Source organism: Ictidomys tridecemlineatus, chromosome 7 (assembly GCF_052094955.1).
Source record: "Ictidomys tridecemlineatus isolate mIctTri1 chromosome 7, mIctTri1.hap1, whole genome shotgun sequence".
Taxonomy (NCBI): Eukaryota; Metazoa; Chordata; class Mammalia; order Rodentia; family Sciuridae; genus Ictidomys; species Ictidomys tridecemlineatus.
In genome coordinates, this window is record NC_135483.1 from 143,000,436 (window position 1) to 143,024,403 (window position 23,968).

Genomic DNA, 23,968 nt, shown 5'->3' on the forward strand with positions numbered 1-23,968 from the left:
ACTATTTCTTATATAAACAAAATACCTTTTGAAGTCTATAATAATGTTTTAACGTATTTTAACATAGCATAAAGGGGTCCTAAGTAAAAAAAAAAAAAAATTGAGAACTATAGAATTGTAACCTTTACTGTGCAACAGAATCACACAAACATGTATATAGAAAGATAAATATGATGTCTGGGTTCCATGTTGAGTCTATTGAATCAAAATTTCTATAGAAATTTCTATTTTATTAGTAAGAACATTGGTCAGATTTAGGTCTTTAAATCAAAACTATTTTTTACTATCTTTTCTCCCTGCATTTTATATTATTTTTTTCATTATTTTATTTTCACAAAGTACTATCATTAGTAATAACTTCTTTTCATGAAAATTATGAAATACTAATAGCTATCCATTGTTATTGTTTTCCCTACCTCTGAGAAATACCATGGAAAATTATAAACTAAGTTGTACTTAACATCTGAGAGGGGTTTTGTTTGTTTGCTTCCTTTTGTTTTTCTCTTTCCTGCCTCTAAATTATAATAAACTTTTCTACAGCAAGTTTTATATATAGCTTCTAGCTACTGATTTGAAAAGCATGTCAACTGCCTTAAAAATCCTGTTTATTTAGGAGGTGACTGTCAACTCAGAGGTCTTTTGTCAGTTTCAAAAAGCTAAGTAAGCTTCAGCTATGACAATGAAATGCTAATAAGCACTTTGAAGACAGAAATGATGAAAACCTGAAGTTGTCAACCTGATTTTAAATCATCTGTTGAAAATGTAAAGTCTGTGGACTTATCTTAAATATAAATGTGATATGCTTTATGTTATAAACTCTAGTTATCAACAGACTATATTAATATGAAGATGAATTAGGTTCATAATTTAATGTTACAATTATAAAGTTTTAAAGAAATTTACCAAGATCTCATTCTTCTAAGTATCCTGTGTTATATATTTATTTTTGTTTGGTTCCTATGAAAGTAACAAGTCTTTGAATTTGTACATTTCTGTAATAATTAAAGAAGAGAAGGTAGTGTTTGCTATAAACAACAATCAGAGAATTAAGGTATACTATAGGAAGAAGTGTTGTTTTTCTATATTAAAAATTTCAATAGTCATAGGTTTTCTAATTCTGTGCAATGGAATCTTTTTTATTCTTTTAACATTAGATAAGAGTTTATTTAAAAACCAAACACAAAAGAGTTACAGCTCTAGAGTGACATGCCTTGGTTGGTCAAGGGTCCATCTGAACTATACTTCCTTCAACTTTCTTTAGGTAGTTCTGGGGGGTTCCAACTTCTCCTTTTGAGTTATCTAATTATTCAAAAGTCAAGGACCCACTCAATTTAAATATTAACACAGTCTAATGTTTGATTTCTATAATGACACCAAAGGCACTTGGTGGAAGGGTCTGGTTTTCTTCTGGGATTTTATTCTCCAAAATAAAAAGATGTGCTATTAAAATACACCCCTAGATATACCTCACCATAAACCTATCATCCCCAAAGATACTTGTGCTATAATAAAATCTATCCATAAAAGATTTTCACAAAGATTAAGGGAGATAATCTGGTTTATATGACTTAGCACAATTTCTGATATATAATGGCTCAATGAATGCTGTTATTTCTGTTTTTATTTTTAGAGTTAACAATCCTTAGAAATGTGTAGTAGGGTGCTAGGAGATCTTCCATTTCCTGAGGTCAAAGACAATTATGTGCCAATCCTAGTCAACAGCAGAGGCACAGTTATACTTAAATCTGCATATTTTCAGTCTTTTCTACCTCTCAAAAAGTCCTCATAAGTAAAGAATATGAAGTCTGAAAAAAAGTCTCTTGAGGGTTAACAAAGAGAACTTATGGACAGGAAATTCTGACAGCTAGAAGGGACCTTATGGTCATCTATGAAGCTGAGTCCTTCATTTTATGACTGAGGCCCAGAGAGATTAATGATGGGCTTAAAGCAACACCATTAAAGTCACAGGAATCCACATCTTTTCTTCCAAGGAAATGCCTAATGAAAAATGCTGGTTTATTATGTGTGTGTTGGGGGTGGGAAGATTGAGGGTTAATTCAAATATAACATAAAGTGATACTCAAAGCTTTTTCTAAAGTGTTTCTATTTCAGAAATAAAGGTGTATCTTCATGAAAAACATTTCCACAATTTCTGCTGCTTTGGCACTCTGGTATTCTCTTTCTACCAGTATTCCCAGTTCTCCAAGCCTTAAACACAACATCTCCAGAATATGGCCAAAAAATTATACAAGTTGCAAAAAAAAAAAAAAAAAGCATCAAAAGAAGAGACTTTAGAGCCCAACTGCTTGCTTAGAGAGAAGTTCCAGATCATGGGAGGGAGGGTCTACTCCAATCAAGATGTACTGCAACCAGGCACTAAAACTAATGTGCAAAAAAGTCAGTCTAGTTTTATGAAGTCAAGGTTTTGCCTACATTAATATTCCTCTTCCATTTATATTCCAACAGGTTTTCCTCAGAGAGACAGGTGAACAGCTATAATTTCTCCAAGAATTTTATATAACCCACAGCCCACTCACAGAAGTTTGTTATCCAGGAGAATATCATTCTTCACTCTCAACTTGAGACAAGAGAATTCTATTCTATAGGACTCTTGAGTGGGTTGCACCCTATGGTTTCAAACACTGTAGGGAGAGAAATCTAAATGCAGTAGATTTTCATGGGAGATTCTAGAATTACACCACTGCCACAATTTTCCCATTTGAGTGAGATTAGACAAGTGGTACCATGTGGTTCAATTTGAACAGAGAGAGTTGAGAACACTCTACTCTCTCATCAATGGTGAGCATGAGTAACTATGTGTTGGGACCTGTCCCAGGCCAGAGGAACAGCAAGGGTGAAGAGAGCTGGCTGCCTTCTGGCCATGGAGTGCTTCTGGCTCAGGCCCAATATCCCAGCCAGCAGAGCCTCTTTCTCTTGGTTCCTAGGAATTCCTCCTCATTGTGTACTCAAATTTATTGCAGGCTTTACTGCAGACTGAAAGGTAGAGTCCCTAATGATGAGACTGAAATCTTCAACAAGTTATAATGCCTTACGATCACAGCAACACACCTATTGTGCCTTCGTTGCTCATATTTCCCTAAGAAATATGATCTGAAGAATTTACTTTCTAAAATCAGAGATAAGCAAGGTAGGTATTAAAAAAAAATCAGATGATGTGTTTATAAGAAAAGAAAATGATGGGAAGAAATGCTACAAATGTGAGAAACTAAAACATTAAACAGGATGCCGTTATATATCAACAGTTAAAAAAGAATTCTTGTTCTGACAGAAATATAACCAGTGGTTGCTCTGAGGCCAGAGATGGGGTGAAATTTTCTATAAAGAGGCATGAAAAAAACTTTCTGGGGTAATGCAATATTTTGATTGTAATGGTGGTTACATGAGTATATGGATTTGTCAAAACTTATCAAACAGTACATGTAACTACCTACAATTTACTGTATGTAAATTATATCTCAATAAAGTTACTTTTAAGAAAAGTTTTTTTTGGAAACGTGAAGATATGGGCTCATTTGCAGTTTCCCCATCACAAGAAAAAAAAAAAGAACTTTCTCAAGGGATATGGGACTATAGTTTTTTCCTCACTGTGAACTTGGGCAGCAGCTCAAAGTCATTCTCAGGTTAATAAGCAAACTATTCCCAAGATAGGGATCCCTTCCTGTTGAGTGGGTGAGTAGAAGGGAGGTGTAAATCTCTTAAGAAGGTGCTAAATAATCTGCAGCTTATTTAAAATGCTCTGCTTCTGGGGAAAGTTTTATAGTAGATGACCTTTTACCAAACAGTTCTGGCAAATAACTACGAGCTACAAAAATTCAGAAGTTATCAAGAAAAATGTTTAAGTTGGACAAAGATGTAAAGTTTAATAACATAAGTTTGGTCATCAGCAGACCTTATAGCATTTAGTGAATTTCACTAAATGGTTTTAGAAGCTAAGGAATATACAGAACAGGTTGATTCATTCAAGTGACTGACAAACCATAATGTAGCAGTTCAGTTGTCCCTTGGTATCCCTGGGGGATTGGTTTCAGGATACCTGTGGATACTGAAAGCTGTGGATGCTCAAAGCCCCTTATATGCAAGTGCTATATTTGCATAATTTTCACACACCTTCCAATATACTCCATAGCATCTCTAGATTATTTATAATACCTAATATAATATACATGCTGTGAAAATAGCTGTTGTGCTGTATTGTTTAGAGAATAAAGATGAGGGAGAAAGTGTGTGCAGAATGCATTTTAAAAAAATATTCTGCATGGCTGGATCAACTGAGGATGCAGACCCACAGACATGGAAGGCTGACTATCTATACTTAAAAGGAGACAAAGAATAGCAACATCAGTAGCCATTATAGACATCTATAATTTCTTGTTGGCAGAGTCAAATTATTGCAATATGTTTCAGTTTGAGCATTTTTGACCAGTTTTAGTGATTTGAAGGAAATCCCAAATAGCTAAGAACTAATTTATGAGGCCACATAAAAATAAGTTCTCATAACTCAACAAAAGGTTAGAAAGCAAGGCTCTGACCTTCTAATCCCTGAGAGGTCCAAATACTAGTAGAAAAGAGAAATGATTCCAGAGAAAAAAGAAAAATATGATGAAGCAAAATTGTAAGATAAAATTACACTTTCCAAATTGTTGAGTATGATACTGATGTAAGGATTAGAGGGCTGGTTCTTTTCAGAATTGCCCAGTTTGTGAACACCAGGTCAGAGCTTGACACTTTTATCTTGCTTTGTACCTTTAAATGGTATCACCCTCCTAAAGCCACCAGAGTTGATTCCTGTTTCAAAAAGTTAAATAGATGGAGATTTTGCCAGTAATGATTATTTCTCCACCAAAATGCAAAAGACTCTGAAACAGTAATTATGGAAGAATTTCTAATAGCTTCCTTCCTTTCCAACACTCAAGTCAGTAATTTAAGAGTTATTTTATTTGTTCAATTGGCCCAGATACAGAAATCTTTCCTAAACTGCAGCTGGCTTAGAAAAATATAATTTGGTCTTCTGTTGGCTTGGTTCTTTGGAGCTGAAGAACTGATGTGTTTATCTTCCATCTTCCTCTTTCCATCTGGTTTTCCCTAATGGCTTTCAATTACTAATCCTTTCTGTGGGTGATATGATGGAAGGACAGATGAGATTCACACAAATAATTTCCTGGGCCTCCCTGGAGTTTTCTTTAATCATTACAGCATGGAATTCTCTGGTGAGGTCTAGATGATCCCAACACACAAATGATAGCTGTGGGCTTGGGGAAGTGTCACTTGCCATCTTTGGACATATTCTAAAAGAGATGTATTTGCTACCACCTTCACAAACTATTTTATGTCACAAAGACAATTTTGGGGGACTTCAGATGCTTTATCTATGGAATGAGAAATGGCCTTCCACACCTCCCAGAGACATTTTAAAGATTCTGAATTCATAAAGTGAAAAATATATAGTATCAGGTCAAGCTGAATTACTATACTTTTCTATTAGGGCCTTGAATTTGGCTGAATTCATAAAATATACTCATTTATGTATTTAGTCATTTGACAACTATTTATATAAAACTCAAGATGCTGAGTCAGAAGTGAAACAATACTGAGGAATGAAAGCCTTGAAACAAGGGGTGGAATGCCAGAATTTCATATTAATTTCTGACTCATGACTCTGAAAAAAAGTTTTTTTGTGTTTTTTAATGTTTTTTGTCTATAAATGTGTTTTCTGTGATCTGCTAGGCTATTATAGTAGCAAACTGAAGTTGAACTGAGTTCAATTTAATACTGACTGAACTTATGTAACACCTTACAGATGATATGCACTACTAGCATCCTGCTCAAGATGCCTAAGCATGAATACGTAGAAACAAAGAAATATTAAAATATAAGTTATTTGAGACAGGGCCTGTATCTTGCATATTTTTATTTCTTCCAGGGTCCAGACTGTTTCCTTGCAAACAGGAAACATATAATAAATGAAGAATTAAATGCAATTAATCTTGATAGATGATTTAGTTCTTAGAGACTAAACAAGAAACGGGGTTGATATTCCCAACTTGTTCTTAATTTGTTTAAATTCCAAGATAACTTGTGCGTAGCAAGAAGAAACTGTTTATGTAGATGGCTCAAGAAAGACTATTTAGAAAATGAGGTATGAATATACTAAAAGCAAAAGAAGAAGTGTACCACAGCCGGAGTCAAGAGAATAGGTACACCGAGAGGGGAATTTGAAAGACCTTAATGGGTTCAACATGGAGGGCAAATTCAATAAAAGTTCACTGACAGGGCATGGAAGCAGAAAGCTGTGATGTCTTACATTCAGAGAAAGCAGAGTTAAAATAATAGTTCATACTAAAATGCAAATCTCACACATTTTGGCTTTCAAAGCCATATTCTTGGGCAAAGATACATGTTTCCTAATTAAAAATAAATAGAAGTATCACCTTATATTAACCAAGAAACTCCACTTTCTTTGGGAAGCAATTAGGAGTGAACTTAAAGGGTTGTTCAAGCATGGAAAATGATGGGCTTCAAACAGCAACCTGAAAATGTTGTTTCCAGCACAGGCTTGTAACAGATAGTACTCAGACCTATGAATGGGTGTCTGGCTGATGGGTCCTCTGATTCCAGAGAACAATAATATTTCATGTAGTGCTTTACATTTCCAAGGAAACCTACATTATATAATCTCATTAAAACTCATAACCACCAATGCAACAGCATCTGTATCCTCATATCAGGAACTGGGGCAAGCTGAGATTGGAAAAGGTCAAGGGCTTGCTTACTCAAGATCACATGATTAATACATATTGGCCATACAGACTTCTCTTTTTAAAACTGTGATTTCTTAAGGAGGATGCTTCTAGAGCATAAACCCAATATTTGAAAGAAGTTCTATGGAGAAGTTGTAATCTTCATCATAAATTACTAAATTGGCTTTTTAATGCAAGTCAGTGATTCTGGACACATTCTGATAGTCCTTTATAGCCTGTTCATCCCTGAAACTGATCCTAACCTTGGACAAACATGGAGACTTGGACACGTAAATATGATAGAGAGAGAGGGAGAGAGCTGGATAAAGGCAGGGTTAAGAAAGAACAAGAGGAGAAGCTTGAGTACACTAAGGAACAACAACAACAAAAGGGCCAAAGACTGTGGAGGCACAAAATCAAGAAGAGGGATATCAAGGTCTAAATATGAGGTATCCCTCCAAAGTTCAGCTGTTAGACAATGCAAGAATTTTCAGAGGTGAAATGACTGGGTTCCAAGAGTCTTAACCTAATCAGTGTATTGATAGGGATTAACCAGGTGCTGACTGTAGGCAGGTAGGATATAATTGAAGAAGGTGGTCACTGAGGGCATGCCTTTGGGGTTTATATTTTGTTCCTGATGAAGGGAGCTCTTTTTCTCTCTCTGCTTCTTGGTATGATGTTAAGAGCCACGTTCCTCCACCACATTCTTCTGCTATGTGTTCTGCCTCACCTCTGGCCCTGAGGAATGGAGCAGACCATCTATGGACTAAGACCTCTGAAACCATCAGCCCCCAAATAAACTCTTCCTTCTATAATTGTTCTTGTCAGGTATTTTAATCACAGCAATGAAAAACCTGACAAGTTGCTTTGTTGGCTTTTTAATGCAAGTCAGTGATACTAAGTCACTTAGCAGAGCAGACTGCTCATGCCCCTTTTGTTGTTCTAGGGGATAAAGACTCCTACCATTTTATAGAGGAACCCAAAGAATTCCAGTAGTTATGACAGTTTTTGATAGAACCCCAGTTATATTTCAACTTCTAATTTAAAAGGCTTTCATACACACACACACACACACACACACACACACACACACACACACACACGTACGTGATTTCAAAGCAGTCTTTAAAACATTCAATCTAGAATCATAGTCCTGGCTCATAGTATGGTTTCTTAACTGAAAATTAAATACTTTATTTGGCAGTTTATATTATTAACAGTTACATGAGAAATTTTCTACAGCACTGGTTTTTGGAGATTTAAAAATATATTATTAGTAAATATAAAATTATCATAAGAACTAATGTATGCCATTGGTCCAGTATCTGTTGAAGTAGATATATTATATTCATTACTTGGAACAAGAAACTATCAAATCCAATTTCAAGATAAATAAAAATAAATAACTAATAAAGTTGGGCTCTTGGCCAGTCTAACTGCAAAATTAAGGCACTTTAGATGAGAAAAAAGTCTGGCTTCAATGACAGCTATATAATTCAGGATTAAATGTATCATAATGTTTTAATAATTTTTTGTTTCCAATTATTATTTCAAGCTGAGAAGCAATGTATATAGTTAATGAGAAAAGAAGGCATACGAACACTAGGAAAGAAAGAAAAAAAAAACATTCCCTCAGTAGTCCACCAATAGGGATAAGAAATTCATTTAGATTCACTTCCTATGGTGAGAAAATCTTTACAGTCATAATACTAGCCAACCAACCTTCTACAAAAGCTCAGATGCACAACTTTCACTTAAGGACTACAACAAACACACATACATACTGAGAATTCTTATCCTTCAATTTTGAAACAAAGAAAGATTTAAAAGAAATTAACTTATTAAGAGTCTCAAAAAGGGTTTTATAATATTATTTTCCAAAAATATTCTTAATAATGATGGGTAATTCAAATAAGTTTGGGAGCACTCTTGAAGATTTATAATCATAATTGATCATTAGTGAAGGCCTCCAAAAAAGAAACAAGTTTTTTTTAAAAATGTAAGTTCTCTCCAAGCTATTTGAGCACAAAGCCTGTTTTTCAATGAATATTTATTAAAATTCTGTAGAATTAAAATGTTTTAGGAAATTCCTAATCTTGTGCCAAAAACCTGAAGTCCAGGCAGGATGACACCAAGGTCATACAATTAGTTGGTGGATAAACTATAAAGAGATCTCAACTCTCAAGACTCTACTAGGGTGTTCAAGTATTGTGCTGTCTCTTTCCTGTAATATTTACTGTCCTTAAGAATTTCAGACTGTAAAAACCCTATATTGGAGATCATCTAGTTCAAAACTTTCCCATTAAAGGGGGGAAACAGTCTTAGAAGTGATGTAGTTGGCCCAACAAGACACAAAAATCCACTCCTGTAGCAGAATTAGAATCCAACTCTTAATTTCAACACTAGAATCCTTTCCACAACAGCATTATCAACTCCTGAAGATTTTTTTCCTCTGAGTCTCAGATAAGACAGGGTTTAGCTAGTAAGGACCCATTAAAATACTTATTAAACCATATTTGTGTCAATAGATATTTTAAACCAATTAAACATGATTGTCTTTACTTACAAATGTCATCCACTGTGACAGGGAATCAATGTTTCAAGCTGTTGAACAGGTCATCATCCCTGTCCTGTTGGATGACACCTGTAAATAAAATAAATCTATTTTTGAGTGAGTAGACCTTAAGCTAATTAGATTTAAGATGCATGCAGTTTAAAGGAAAGAATAATTTTTGAATAATTCTTATGTCCTACTGGAGAGATGTACTTCCCATTGCCAACTATTTCACTCTAGTTATGACTGGTCATGAGCACAAGAGAATCCAGGGAATATAACATGAATGTGGCAAGAATACAAAGGAATCTGGCTCCCAGGGCAAAAGGGGTCCTCTAGGCATTAACTGCCTCCATCTCTTACTTTGTGATATTATTCTACTCGACAGGTGGGGAAACCAAGGCCTTGTTAATGACTGGTCTAATATTAAGTAGCTAAGTGTCTTTGGCTCAAGTCTGTAGGAGTCAAAAAGTATACACAATACATTAGCATAGGTTATCATTAGGCTGATTAGCTTTGAGAGACTTAAATATTTCATAAATGTTGACTTAGAAATATTCTAGCACAGCTGCATAAAATATGTCAGTATTAAATATTGAAATATAAGCATCATTGAAAATGTTTGAGTGGAAAATCAAACAACAGTAAGAAAATGGAAATATGACAGTGAAATTAAATATAGAATGCACTTAAAATTTTTAATTCTGGCTATTTTGAAACTTAATTAGTGGTTTATAACAAATATGAGTATATGAAAAACCATTTTTTTAAACAAATTTTCTATAGTCCATAATTTAAAACATTGATTTCTATGTAGCCACAAAATACCAATCTAAGTAAGCTCTGACAAAAACTAAAATTTGGACGAGATAATGAACTTTCTAAATTTCCATTCTGTACCTAAATAATCTAAAATAACTGCAAGTGTTTTAGGACACTGCTTTGAAGTAATATGGCTGTTAGAGTAACATCATCACAAAACTCACGTTGAACACTTACTGTGGGCCATAAGTTTGAGTGCTACAAGTTATTTCATTCAAACCTCACAACTTGATTTCTATTGCAATTTTACAACTAAGATGATCAAAAGCATAGAGAAATTAAATTACTTGCACACAAATCTATTTGGTGACAGAATCCAAGCTCAAATTCTGCTGCTTTTCTTTAATGTAACAACTGAAGATTCTTGAAAATACAAAAAATATAACAGAAAAATCAACATAGTTCTAACTAGAATACATAAAATTCCCTCACCTAAATTCCACATAATATAAAAGAGAAAAATTTCTTGATCTTTTTTGGGGGTCAGGATGTAGGAGAGGGTGGGGACAATTTTTAAAACAAATCTTAATTGCTAAAGAATCAAGTATGTTAACCTGAAATATATCATAAATAAAATGACAACTAGAAAACATCATAATTTTATAATTAAATTCTTTCATAATTAAAGTAAATCTTTCAGATTTATTTTTTAAAAGAGACAAATCCTCCAAAATAGTATAATAATTATTAATAGACTGAATTAAGTCATGTGTATTAAGAATAAATAAATTATCTTACTAAACAACAGAACTATTCATAAAGTGAATTAGCTTTAAGGAAAACAAAAAAGTAATTTTGATCCATAATGTAATCCCCTCAATTCTTCATACAATGGTAATTATCTTTTACTTGATGGTAAGTTATGCTTTGGACTTAAACCCCTCAACTTTTTTAATGGGGTCATTTTTCTAACATTTTTTAAACCATAAAACTGACAAAATAGCAGATAATCAGAAGTTCAAAAGTATAACTGGCATATTCTAGCTGAACAAGAAATAGATTTATGCAAAGCTCAGCATCACAGAAACAAGACATTAAGAAAAATGATTTTACTTCTTAAAGCACTTGTGGAAAAATGAATCCTTCTGGCAATAATGGCTTTCTGAAAAGGACCCCCAAACAGAAAAAGATAAGGTGTGGTTTCATGGTAGCTTACCCTTTTCTCTGATACCCCATCCTGGCCTGCAGCATCTCTCTCATCATGTGTCTCTTTCAGGACTGCCATGTGTTTTTTGTATGCTGGCTCTCTGTTTAAGGTTGTGTATCCTATGTGCTCATAAATTGGGTTTATCGTCATCTTGGCAATGTATTCTGCTGCCTTGGTTTCAATATAGAGAGTAATCAAGCCATCAGTCACCAGATCGTGGATGGACTCAAAGCGTTTCTCCCCAACAAAGTGCTTGCCATCGTAGTAGAGCCTGAAGTTTCTGGTTTGACTTCCAAATCTGCCTCAATGAAATGGGAAAGATGTTTTTAAGAAAAGTAAGCAAGTGAATTCTTTCTGAAACAAAATAATCAAAAGAGAAAAAAAAAAAACCCAAACAAAAAACCCTATTGCTTTGTTTGTGTATGTCTCTTTGATTAAATAAGCTGTGGCCAATTTCCACTTGGAATATGTAAAATTAAATTTTTGAGTACAAAAATGAACTTGCAATAACTGGGGAAAACTAGCCAAAAGCATGCCAATTTTCCTAGAAGGAAACTTTATTTCTTATTTATCTTTTTAAGTCACTAAATTATGCTTATAGAAAAAACAAGAGAAAATACACCTCATACCCTACCAAAACAGATTCAATATTGGTTACTGCTGTAATACATGAAATTTCCACAGTGACATTTTTTTCTGCAGTAAAATATTTAATGATCTTTAGACCCCAGCATTCACGTCTTTTAACAGGATAATCCCACGTAGGGCAAAGTATGATGCCAATAATCATTTAAAGTAGAGCAGAACCTGAGTCACAAGGGGAAGGTAGCATAGAAACACACTTTCGTTATTTCTGACCAAAGACTTGTTCTTCCTTTATACATATTCTTCCATGTCTGCTGGTTATGCTGGGCAAGAAATGTTTGCAATATATAGGGCATGTAAGTCATATACTACCAGCCTACAGAAACTCTGTTTTCAATTTTGAGTCATGCTTTGATAACATGCTTTAACAAATGGAGAAGAATGGTTTCTTTTGATGATAATTTCAGTATTTTGTGTCCTGCAGCAAACCTCAGAAGTGGATCCAAGCTGGCATGACTGGCATCAGCATCCTTGCAAGAAAGTACACTAACTTTAAAAAAAGCTGATGCCAAGTGGCACCAATGGCTGCCTGTGTCATGGTCTCCTGAAGGTAAACATGAATGAGCTTAATTAAAAACTAAACAAATCGGAAAGGATTTGCCTAAACAAATTAGATTTTAATAATAATGTAATCTCGAGTCCAACTTACTATTTATGCTGGACCTTTTAACATATAATTTATCCATTTTGGTTCTTCAAAAGCAATCATCTTCATTTGCACTCATGTGAATGATCCATATAATTATACTTTCTTGATCTCTACTTCACTTTCCTCAATGTTAAAGACCCATTCCTCCCAAGTAAATATGCATCATAATTTAAGTCTAAAAGCCTCGGAAGGTAAAATTCACATATGAAAATTAAACTTTAAGGTTTTTTAGCTTAACATACTACTTGTTGTCCATACACATTATCTGCTACTTATAAATAAACATAGAAAGTCACTTTAATATTTTTATAAGTTCTTACAATTAACACACATAGTATGGTTATCAAACAGTGCTCAGACCACTTGACTCCTGCAAAGCCTTACCATTTTATGGTGGGCATTTCCACCAACAGTATGGACCTTAAAACACAGACTATTCAAACACTGGTGTCAGTCACTTATTAGAACTGTTTTCTGAAATCTGAGGTGTATGAAGAAAACAGCATGAAGGTAAAAGGATTGGACTGGCTTCAGAAGGAGTGAGGATGGATTGACTGAGAGTGGAAGTCTAAAGTTGCACTTCCTAGTGTTTTCCAAGAAGCTTATTCATAATCTATCCAAGGAGAGGATTTCTGGCTCTAGTAGGGCGTTGGGTGAAAAGAGATTAAGTTTGTCCATTTTTCTTTCTCAGCTCAGTAACTTGAAGAACTACTCTTCATGACTTCCAATTTCTCCTCAGTCTGCACTTCAGCTCTAGCCTGCCAGTCCAATCACATTTTCAGTCTTAAGGGAGCTATCCAATTACTAAAATAACTCATAATTAAAATTTCATCTCAAAAGACAACCCCCCCCACACACAAATTTCCACTGGAATTTTGATTTTTTTAAAATTTTATTTTTTTTAGTTATACATGGCCACAGTATCTTTATTTTGTTTATTTATTTATTTTTTATGTGGTGCCGAGGATCGAATCTAGTGCTTCACACGTGGGAGGCAAGCGCTCTACTGCTGAGCCACACCCCAGCCACTTTGATTTTTTTTAAAAAAGAAATAGCATTATTTTTACCAAGGGAATTGCACATTCTTCTTGCCTACTCTGAACTGCACTTTTACTTAGGAAGTTACATAAAGAATAGCATGATGGCATAGGGCGTCAGAAACTGTACCACCTTGACTTGATTTGAAAAGTATGTAGTACTTTGTGGGATCATAAGTGGAGGGAGAGCAGACAGAAAATCTTTGAGAAGGGTGGGAAATGGATGTGTTTTCTACCTAAGAAAAGTCATAAAAGGGAGGATGCCAGATATAAGGATAAAGAAAAAAAACTCCTTCCTTAGGAATGTTTATTGCTGGCAGATGGTAGTCATTCATTCAACAATTATTTAACAAAGCACCCAGATACTGTGTATAATTTTAGGAAGTTCATTATAAAGTTCCTGTTCCTTGGTAACTCCAATCGGGAATAAACAAAAAAATAAATCAATACAAAACCACAAAATGCTGAATTTTAAAAATGTTCACCTTTAGACTGATTTTTAAAAAATGACTATAAAAGTATGTATAAATGCTTCTTGGCCTTTTGGCTAAGATCAAGTGTAAAAGTGTACCATAGCCTTGCACTTATAAGAAAATGTATGTTTCTGTAAAGACATTAATGAAACCAAGTGAATCCCACATCTCTTCACATTATAAAAACTAGGATGCATTGCTTAATAAGATTGCAGAGTTATATCCAAGTGCAAAAGCATCCTTGCACCTTGAAACAGGGTTTGGCAAGGAACATACAAAGGTCAGTCCCTTGTATGTTTAACAGAAATCCTTAGACTGTGTATCTGATAGATGTGAATTTAAATCCTGGATCTGCCTTTTTCTAGTTGGGGAAATCATTCTGCAGATTCCTGTCTAAAAAATAACTCATCCTACCAATATGTGGTTGTGAGGATTGTATCAGAATATTCAAGTCAAAGCTACATATACGATAAGCTCAATGACTAGTAATTTCTCTTCTCTGTTTGCTTAGGCCCATACAGAGGAAAGGAGAATAAAGTAAAACAGAAAAGACAGCCAATAAGTATGGTTGGAAGATGGCTGAATCAACAACGCGCAATCCTGGGTGTACAGGAGAAACTCTGCCCTAGTTCATTTTACAATCAATGAAAAGAAGGAGAACTCTGAGTAAATTTTTTTTTCTGGATGTCCCTGAATAAATTTATGCTACATGGTTAAACAGACTGGGCCTACCACAGAGTACAATGCAAGGGAGGAAGCAAGTACAATTTTCCCATGTGCTCTGTGTTCTCTGAATCCAACAGAGAAAGGTAAATAAACAGACTTGTATTGAAAATAGTATATATCATATGGATCTAGTGACAACTACTGACCTCTACACTGCGGAGTACAGATGTATAAAAATTCTTAAAGTAAATTATTTCCCCTCCATTTCTATAGAATTTTCTTTTCCTCTTTTCCCATATATTTATTATCTGCCCCTGCCCTTAACCAATAGCTGTTCATTCCTTAGTGAATATGTTTGAAAAATATATAAGCTCAAGAGTTTAATAGGACATGGGGGCTGGGGCTTGGGCTCAGTGGTAGCGCATTTGCCTGGCATGTGTGAGGAACTGGGTTCAGTTCTCAGCACCACTTATAAATAAATAAAATAAAGGTCTATCAACAACTTTAAAAACTGTTTTTTTTTTTTTAAAGAGTTTAATAGGACAAAGATTCATTTTCTCTAAAGCGGTACTGTAGTAACAAGAAAAGACAGAGATAATATGGCTTGAACTGCTATTGTTGTGCATAACTACCACTTCCTAGAAAGAGGATCTTCGACTCCAGTGATTCCAGGTTTTGGTTTTCATATTTTAAAAAGCTGTTTAAAGCTGTGCCCAGTTGCATTCAGATGAATTTCAAAATGTGTAATTCTAATATCTAACTTTAAAAAAATGAGCAAAAACCTTAATTCAGTCGTTTCTCATTTTTAGTAAATGAATCATATTCATAAAAGTTCAATCTGTGGCTAGGGAAGTAGTTCACTGGTAGAATGCTTGCCTAACATGCATGAGGACCTGAGTTCAATCCCCAGCATTAAAAAAAAAAAAAAAAAAAAAAAGTTGAGAAGCACAAAACAATGGAAATGTATATAAAGAATAGACTTTGGAATGTTACTTCACTTTTTCCTAAAACTGAGAATTAGTTTTGGTTTGAGGCCAAAGTTCTTTGGAAATATCTTTTCAAAGGAAATCTCCAAGCTAACAGATGTTTTTTGTTAGCAAACAGAAAACAAAACATATAAGACATACTCATCTAAGCTAATAATAAGATGTTAGAAGTATTTCCAACAACCTACATATAAAAACCATTTATTGATAATATGTGTGCTGTTTCCCAGAGTTAAAAAAGCTGATCTAATAGTGAAATAAATATAAATATCTCAAATTCATATAATCATAAACATACCATTGGGAGACAGGTTAAAACAAACAAAAATATCATAAAGCATTCAATTAAATACAAAAAATAATTTAGATGAATTCTAATAAACAGAGAGAGAACATAGTTATATATAACTTTAAAATACTTACCACTTCAAACTTTGTTAGGATATGGCTTTTATCTATCTTGCTATATAATTTTGAATAGTAAAATGGGGCAAAAATATTAGAACATGTCAACTTATGATGATATTTCTTTGGCAGAAGGAATAATTTCCAGTGAAGAAGCAAACCCATTTGCCTAACTAAATTTCCAAAGGTAGAAACAGATCTGGAAAGTGGAACTGGTATAGAAGGACAGTTGAAAGTCTGGTTAAGAAGCAGATATTTCCATGCCTCATGTACGCCCTGTCCCAAATGTTACCCCTTTCCCCACTGTGGCAGAAGGCTTAAGTTCTGTTCTCTGGACTGGATGAAACAGAGAGAATGCAAATTGAGAAACACGAGACAGAGTTGAAGAAAGAGGTATCATCCTGAAAACACTAAGTGATTGTATTGTTTTAAATACTGAAGATTGAGGCTTTTGTTTCTTTTCACTACTAGGTTCTCAGAAAGCTTCTACCTTTCCTAACAAGAGAATGAAAGATTCTTCTCTGCCAAATCTGATTAACCCAACTGAAAAGACTTAAGAATAGAGACATCATCCTGGAATTGTTAGGCTTCTCCCAAAATCTTGGAACTAACAATCAGTTTTTAAAAGCCAAATACACCTAAATATGGGAAAAAATGCTGTGCTAAGGTCTCTTAAACACATAAAATTAACTATCACGGTATGTATACTATAATTTTTCTATATTACTGGCAATTTATGTGGTTTCCAGGTTTAGCCATTTATAAAGATCACTATCATACGAACAGATGTAGACATAAAAATAACAAATGGCAGCAGAGTTCTCATATATATATGTATATATAAATAACCTAAGTAATATATATGTAATATATTCCTAGGTAAAATACATATTATCTAGAGGAATCACTCTGGGGAATGGTTTTATATATATATATATATTATATATATGAATGAACACTTTAGCAAATTCTGATTCCTTGAGAATCAATTGTTTGTTCTGCCCACCTTTAAAGTACCAGAGACACAGTACTTGGTACCTATTAGTCCTTAAGTAAGTATCTGTTGAAAAGAATTAGGGAATGGTTTCATTAATACTTTCCCCTAAGTTGGCCAACTATATATAATAATAAAATAATTTTTAAAAACACATTGGAGTGAGCCAGGTGCAATGGCACACACTTGTAATCCCAATGGCTCAGGAGGCTGAGGCAGGAGGATCACAAGTTCAAAGCCAGCCTCAGCATCTTATCAAGGCCCTAAGCAACTCAGTGAGACCCTGTCTCTACATAAAATACAAGAAGGGCTGGGAATGTGGCTCACTGGTTAAGTCCCCCAGAGTTCAATCTCCAGAACCACCCCCCCAAAAAAAACCACATGGGAGTTACAAAGAACTGTCAAAATACAACCAGATGATTATAATCTTATGGGACACAATTTAAAAAGAAGTGATAATTACCATAATAAAGTTTATTATTCATATCTGTAATGCTCTTAGTGTAATGATCTGTATAACATGAAGCTGTTTTCCATATCAACACTAAAAGACAATTTTTCTAATGCACTGAACCAATTATAATAACTTCTGCTATGATTTTTTCATTTTATTACTAAACCAGAGAAAGCATACTAAATATTGTATCCATCTACTACATAAATTTATATTTTTACTTACAGAAAAGTATTGTCCACATATTTTAACCTTTGAAAACCAGAGAAGGTCCAGAAAAAATCAATATGTTTGTATTATTAAAAAATAGATTTGTCTTATTCAAGAGCTGGTGATTACTTCTACTAAAAGGTTATTAAAATCTTACTCAAAATCAGTGTGCAATTTCAGTATAAAAATTCACACTACAAGAAAAATATACAAAAGCATAGTTATACATGTATGAGTGCTTGTAGAGCTCTTTACATACACTAGTATAAATGTATGTACAAACACAAATCTATACACTCACATGTTTTTCATATCCCTGTTTAATTCCTTTATACAATGATGCTTTTACTTAATCATAAATTATACATTCTAAGAATCACATATGAAATAAATTTAATATTTTTTCTTGATGACCCAATTATTTCATGTGAATACAGTATAGTATGTGAATATAGTAATATCCCAGAAGCTATTGTAGTGTACTGAGTTGACCTTCTATGATGTAACATGTCCCTACATATTGAAAAATTAGTTTTAAGATCTAGTTTTATATTTTTAAAATCCTCTTTTAAAAATATAAAATGTGGTTTCCAGGTTTAGCCATTTATGAAGATCACTATCAAAATACAACCAGATGATTGTTTTTTGAAACTAAGTGTGTTCTTCCACTTTGCTACTTTTACCCACTGTAAAGTTGGGAGAAAAAGACTGAAGAAATTATTAATGTTTTATACAAAACTATGTTAAATAGACTCTAATGGGGATTATTGATGACTCCTTTGCAATAAACACATGGAGCTGGTGTGCTGATTAGTCACAGATAGTCATTTCCCATTTACTTCCAGCTTCAAGGACACATTTTGGAAGCCTAACATTAACAACACTTTGATTTCCAAATAAATAAAGTTACTGCTGTTGATGATGAGACACAAGCCTAAATTTGAACAAGTATATACCTTTAAATTTAGTATCCAGTGTTCATTTATAATCATCAAAATACTGCATTTTTCTCATAAAAATCCCTGGTACCCCCCTAAATCAATTTATTAATACATCTTTTATATATGATATACTGTGTATTCACCTAAAATACACAATTCAATGAGTTTTTGACAGACACTACTGTCATGGTCAAGATTCAGAATATTTTAAACACTTCCCCAAATTTTCCCTTGTCCTTTCGCAATTCACCCATCTGTCCCAAGTCCTTCAACCACTTACCTGTTTATTATTACTATAATTTTTATTTTATATAAATTGAATCATCACATATATTATTTTGTGTTTGAATGTCCAAGTTTAATTAAATTTTAATTTAATTATTATTTATTTTTTAATCTAATTAAATTTTAATTTAATTTTTAAATGATGGATGGTGTTCTCAGCAGACTTTAAATATAGTCAGACCAAGATTTCTACATGTAGAGAAGCAATAAACCATATTTGTATTTGCTGCTCTGTTTCTGGGGCTGTTTCATCCAGCTTCTTGTCTCTAGTGAAGATATACCTTGAGCATTTCTAATATATAAATCTGGAAACTGAAATGCTTCAATATCCAAATTTTTCTGAGTGCAGACATAATGCCATAAGTAGAAAATTCAATATGTGACCTACTATGACAGTTTACAGACAAAATTCATGGACACTAAAAATATTGTATAAAATTACCTTTAGGCTATGTGTGCAGTAAACAGAAAAATGGATGAATTTTGTGTTTAGAGTTGAATCTCATCTGCACAATATCTCATTATATATATGCAAATGTTCCAAAATTCCCCCCAAAATCCAAAATCCAAAACACTTCTAATCCCATGCATTTTAAATAAAGGATATGCATCTGTATTAGGCATAAGATATATTAACTTATTAGATGAACAAAGAACATCATCACAACTCTGGTTGCCCCCTGTTGCCTTTTAAAGGTGAATAAGCAAAAGGCTTAAACAATAGTAATGTATTGGTATGTTAATTTTAATAATATTTTTTGAGTAATATATGTTAGGTTCTGTGTGTACAATGACCTATATAATCCTTCAAACAAATCTACCTGGTATTATTATTACATCCTCATTTTATAGATGAGGAAACAGTCTTAGGGAGACTTTTTTTTTTTTTTTGCAGGGGGAGGCAGTTCTGTGGATTCAACCCAGGGCCTCATTTTGCTAAACAAGTACCTACTACTGAGCTACACCCCTACTCTCTGTGAGATTAAGTAACCTGTCAAAAGTTATAGAGAGAATGCAGGAGCCAAGACTGTCTAATGTTTTGACTAAATAAAGATACTGCTGTAGATGATGGGACACAAGCCTGAGTCCCTGAGCATCTATATTGGTTTAAAAAACATAGGGCCGAAAAGATCATCAAATGCCATATAACTGAGCTATATATATTCTAGAGCAACACAGCAAAGTAATCATGAATATCTGTCCACTTCAAAAGGAACACTCATACATTGTTGGTAGAACCACAAATTGGTACAACCACTATGGAAAACAGTATAGAGATACCTCAGAAAATTGGGAATGGAACTACCATTTGACCCAGCTATCTTACTCTTCCATGTTATACCCAAAGGACTTAAAATCAGCATATTATAGTAATACAGCCACATCAATGTTTATAGTGGCTCAGTTCACAATAGCTAAACCATGGAATCAACCTAGGTGTCCTTTAATAGATGAATGGATAAATAAAATGTGATATATATATATATATATATATATGTATATATATATATTCATTCAATGGAATATTACTCAGTTTTAAAGAATGAAATTATGGCATTTGCCAGTAAATGGATGCAGTTGGAGAATATCATGCTAAGCGATATAAGCCAATCCCAAAAAACCAAAGGCTGAATGTTTTCTCTAATATGTGGATGCTAATTCACAAGAAGCAGGGCAGGGCACTAGAGAAGAATACAGTCACCTTAGATTAGTTACAGAGAAGTGAAGGGCAGGGAGCGGAGTGGGTGTGGGGATAAGAAGGATGGTAGAATAAAACAGACATTACTACTTCATGTACATATGTGACTGCATGATCAATGTGATTCTACCACATTTACACTCAGAAAAATGAGAAATTATATTCCATCTATGTATATCAAAGTACATAAATGCATTCACTGTCATGTATAACTAATTAAAACAAAAAAATTTTTAAAAAGATACTTAGATAAAAATGATTTTCTGTAGTTTCTTATTTATGCAAAGAATGTCATCACTGGGAGTGTTCAAAATCTGACAATTTAAAATTCAATGCAATTCTACTGAATAAGCTCAGTAGATGCCAAACTCTGTACAAGGCTCAAGGAAACCAAGATAAGACTTTCTTTTTGCCTGGGAGGACCTCAGTTCATTTTAAAAAGAGAGACAGGTATATAAATAGACTTTTACTGTAGATAGTCAACGTCTGCCTAGGTATTCAAGGAACATGTAAAGATCTTTTTAGAAAGCAAATTAATAATCCTATGATACAAGTGTAAATGTATTCAATACACTCAAATATAACCTTGAATTATTAGATACCACTAAAAAATCAAAACACCCGAGTCATGAACAGATTTCTAAGTGAACCCCGAAACCTGGCAGCAAATAGCTATTGGAACTCAGTGAAAATTTTCAAAATCCTAGCAGGAGGGGTCAATCTGTTTCGGAGAATGACTACAATTGAGAGCTGAAGCAGAGCCAAAAGCTAATACAATTGTCTGAAACAAGAGCAGATGGGGAGCAGGAGGAGGGAAGAACAAGAACCATAGGCAGCTCTTTTAGCCTGGGGATAATGCAAGACATTCATAAGACAGCTATTCTGCTTGACTCAATAAGACAGGACAATATGGGTGTATCTGTGTGGGAGTAAACCAAAAGCAACAGTACAATAAGATAAGGGCAGCGTATCAATACGTGGACCAAAATACAAGAACATCAGAAACCAGTTAAAAAGCTGTACTACTCCAGGCAAATGCAAAGCCCAGAAGAACTGTATTGAAAGAGAAAGAAAACCATTTCACTTTATCCACATAACATCTCACCCAGGCTGGCTCAGCTCAGTTCTGCTTGTGGCTTCTGTGTGAGGTGGGAGAAGAATAAAAACTATTCATTTTGGAGAGTTTATTGGGGAACTAGTTTTTTCTTCTTCCTGATTCATAGCGCTAATGGAACCAGCATTGTTTGGATGCCAGGGGACACACTGAAAGCAAAACAGTAAGAACACCTTGGTACATCAATAGAGTGCCTATAGTGCTGCATAGAGTCCAGCACAGCTCCATGTGATTGGGAAAAGATGCCCGATATGTGGCTTTTCCCTTAGAAAGAACGAAGAAGAGTTGGAATATGCATATGGTGTTTGGGCTTTCAGAGAAATGTTCAAGGGACTAATACCTGTCTTGCTAGGTAGTTGTCTCTTGATACCCATGGGAGAGCAGTTGCAAGACTTCCCACAGATACCAAAACTTGTAGATAGATGCTCAAGTCCCTTATATAAAATGTTATATCTGCATGTAACTTGAGGAAGGAAACTGACAACTAAGTTTAAGAAGCTCAAAGGACTCCCATCAAAATACACACAAAGAAGTCCACCGTGAGATGTAGTACAATCAAACTATCAAAAGTCAAAGAGGATCTTGAAAACAGCAAGAGAAAAAGGAAGCTCCATGTCTACGGAAATATGAATTAACTGAGAAAATGTTAACTAGTATGTATTTATAGAAACAATGGAGAGATTTCAGAAAAGAATAAAAATGTATACAAAAAGATTAGGAACAAAAGGGGGGAAGTACATGGGTGCAACAATTAGATTATCACATATTTTAGTCAAAATCTTGCAGTTTAAAAGTTAGTAGAAGAGTATATTCAAAGTGTAAAGAGAAAATAAGTGCCAAGAATATTATATTCAGCAAAACTTGTTCTTCAAGAAATGAAAGAAACAAACAAAAAACTCTTCCAGATAAAAGCTGAGGATTTCAACACTATCACAACTGTCTAACAAGAAATGCTAAGATACCAATCAGCAAAATGAAATCAGGATGTAGCTCAGTAGTAGACAGCTTGCTCAGAAGCCCTGAGTTTGGTTCTCAGTGCGATAGCAACAAACATATGTATTTAACATCAGATATCAGAGCACGCAAATATATGAAGTAAACATTATATGTGTGTGTGTATGTATATATATATACACACACACATATTACACCATGCATATAAAAATAAGTAGGTATATTTAAATATATAGATAAATATACAAATACTGCACTTAATTCTGATGCGGATTTTAAAAGACAAAAGCATAAGAAATAAAACTATATTAATGGATAAATAAAATGTAAAGATGTAATCTGTGGGGCTGGAGTTGTAGCTCAGTTAGTAGACCATTTGCCTAGCATGTATGAGGCAGTGGGTTTGATCCTCAGCACCACATAAAAATAAATTATACAATAAAGGTATTTTGTCTGTCTACAACTAAAAAAGAATTTAAAAAAATGTAATATATATATTCTTGCTGGTTTTGGATGGAGTGTTTTGTATGTCTGTAGGGCTTATTTAGTCTGTAATGTTATTTAAATTCTTTCCTTATTGATCTCCTATATGGTTGTTCTCTCATCTTTGGAAGTAAGATATTGAAATATGCATATGGAATATTCTCCAGAACCAATCACATGCTATGTCACAAAACAAATCTTGAGAAATTTAAGAAGAATGAAATCATATCAAGTATCTTTTCTAAACAGAATGGAATGAAACCAATTCTCAACAGCAGTGGGAAAACAGGAAAATTCAAAAATATGGAAATTAAGTAACATACTTCTAAACAACCAATGAGTGAAAGTGGAAAACTAGAAAAATATCTTAAGAAAAATGAAAACATTTAAACACACTTAAGGGACACAGCAAGAGCAGTACTAAAAGGGAAGTTTATAGTGGTAAATGCTTACATTAAAAAAGAAGAAAAATCTCAAATCAATAAACTAATTTTATACCTTACTAGAAAAAAAGAACTAAAACTCAAAATTAGGGCTGGGGATGTGGCTCAAGCAGTAGCGCGCTCGCCTGGCATGCGTGTGGCCCGGGTTCGATCCTCAGCACAACATACCAACAAAGATGTTGTGTCCGCCGAGAACTAAAAAATAAGTATTAAAAATTCTCTCTCCCTCTCTCTCTCTTCTCTCTCCCT

At 33.9% G+C, this 23,968-nt stretch overlaps 1 protein-coding gene across 3 annotated transcripts in view; it reads right to left on the reverse strand.

The window, feature by feature from the left end:
• Window positions 1-23,968, reverse strand: part of Chn1 (chimerin 1) — a 171,163-nt gene that overhangs the window by 60,244 nt on the left and 86,951 nt on the right. For 2 of the 3 annotated variants that reach the window (XM_005324616.4, XM_040294500.1), the window contains one exon: window positions 11,291-11,579. In XM_005324616.4, the coding sequence (XP_005324673.1) occupies window positions 11,291-11,579 (289 nt within the window). Of the gene's footprint in view, window positions 1-9,324; window positions 9,349-11,290; window positions 11,580-23,968 lie in introns of those variants that run through there. The other variant, XM_021725935.2, reaches the window with a different exon arrangement.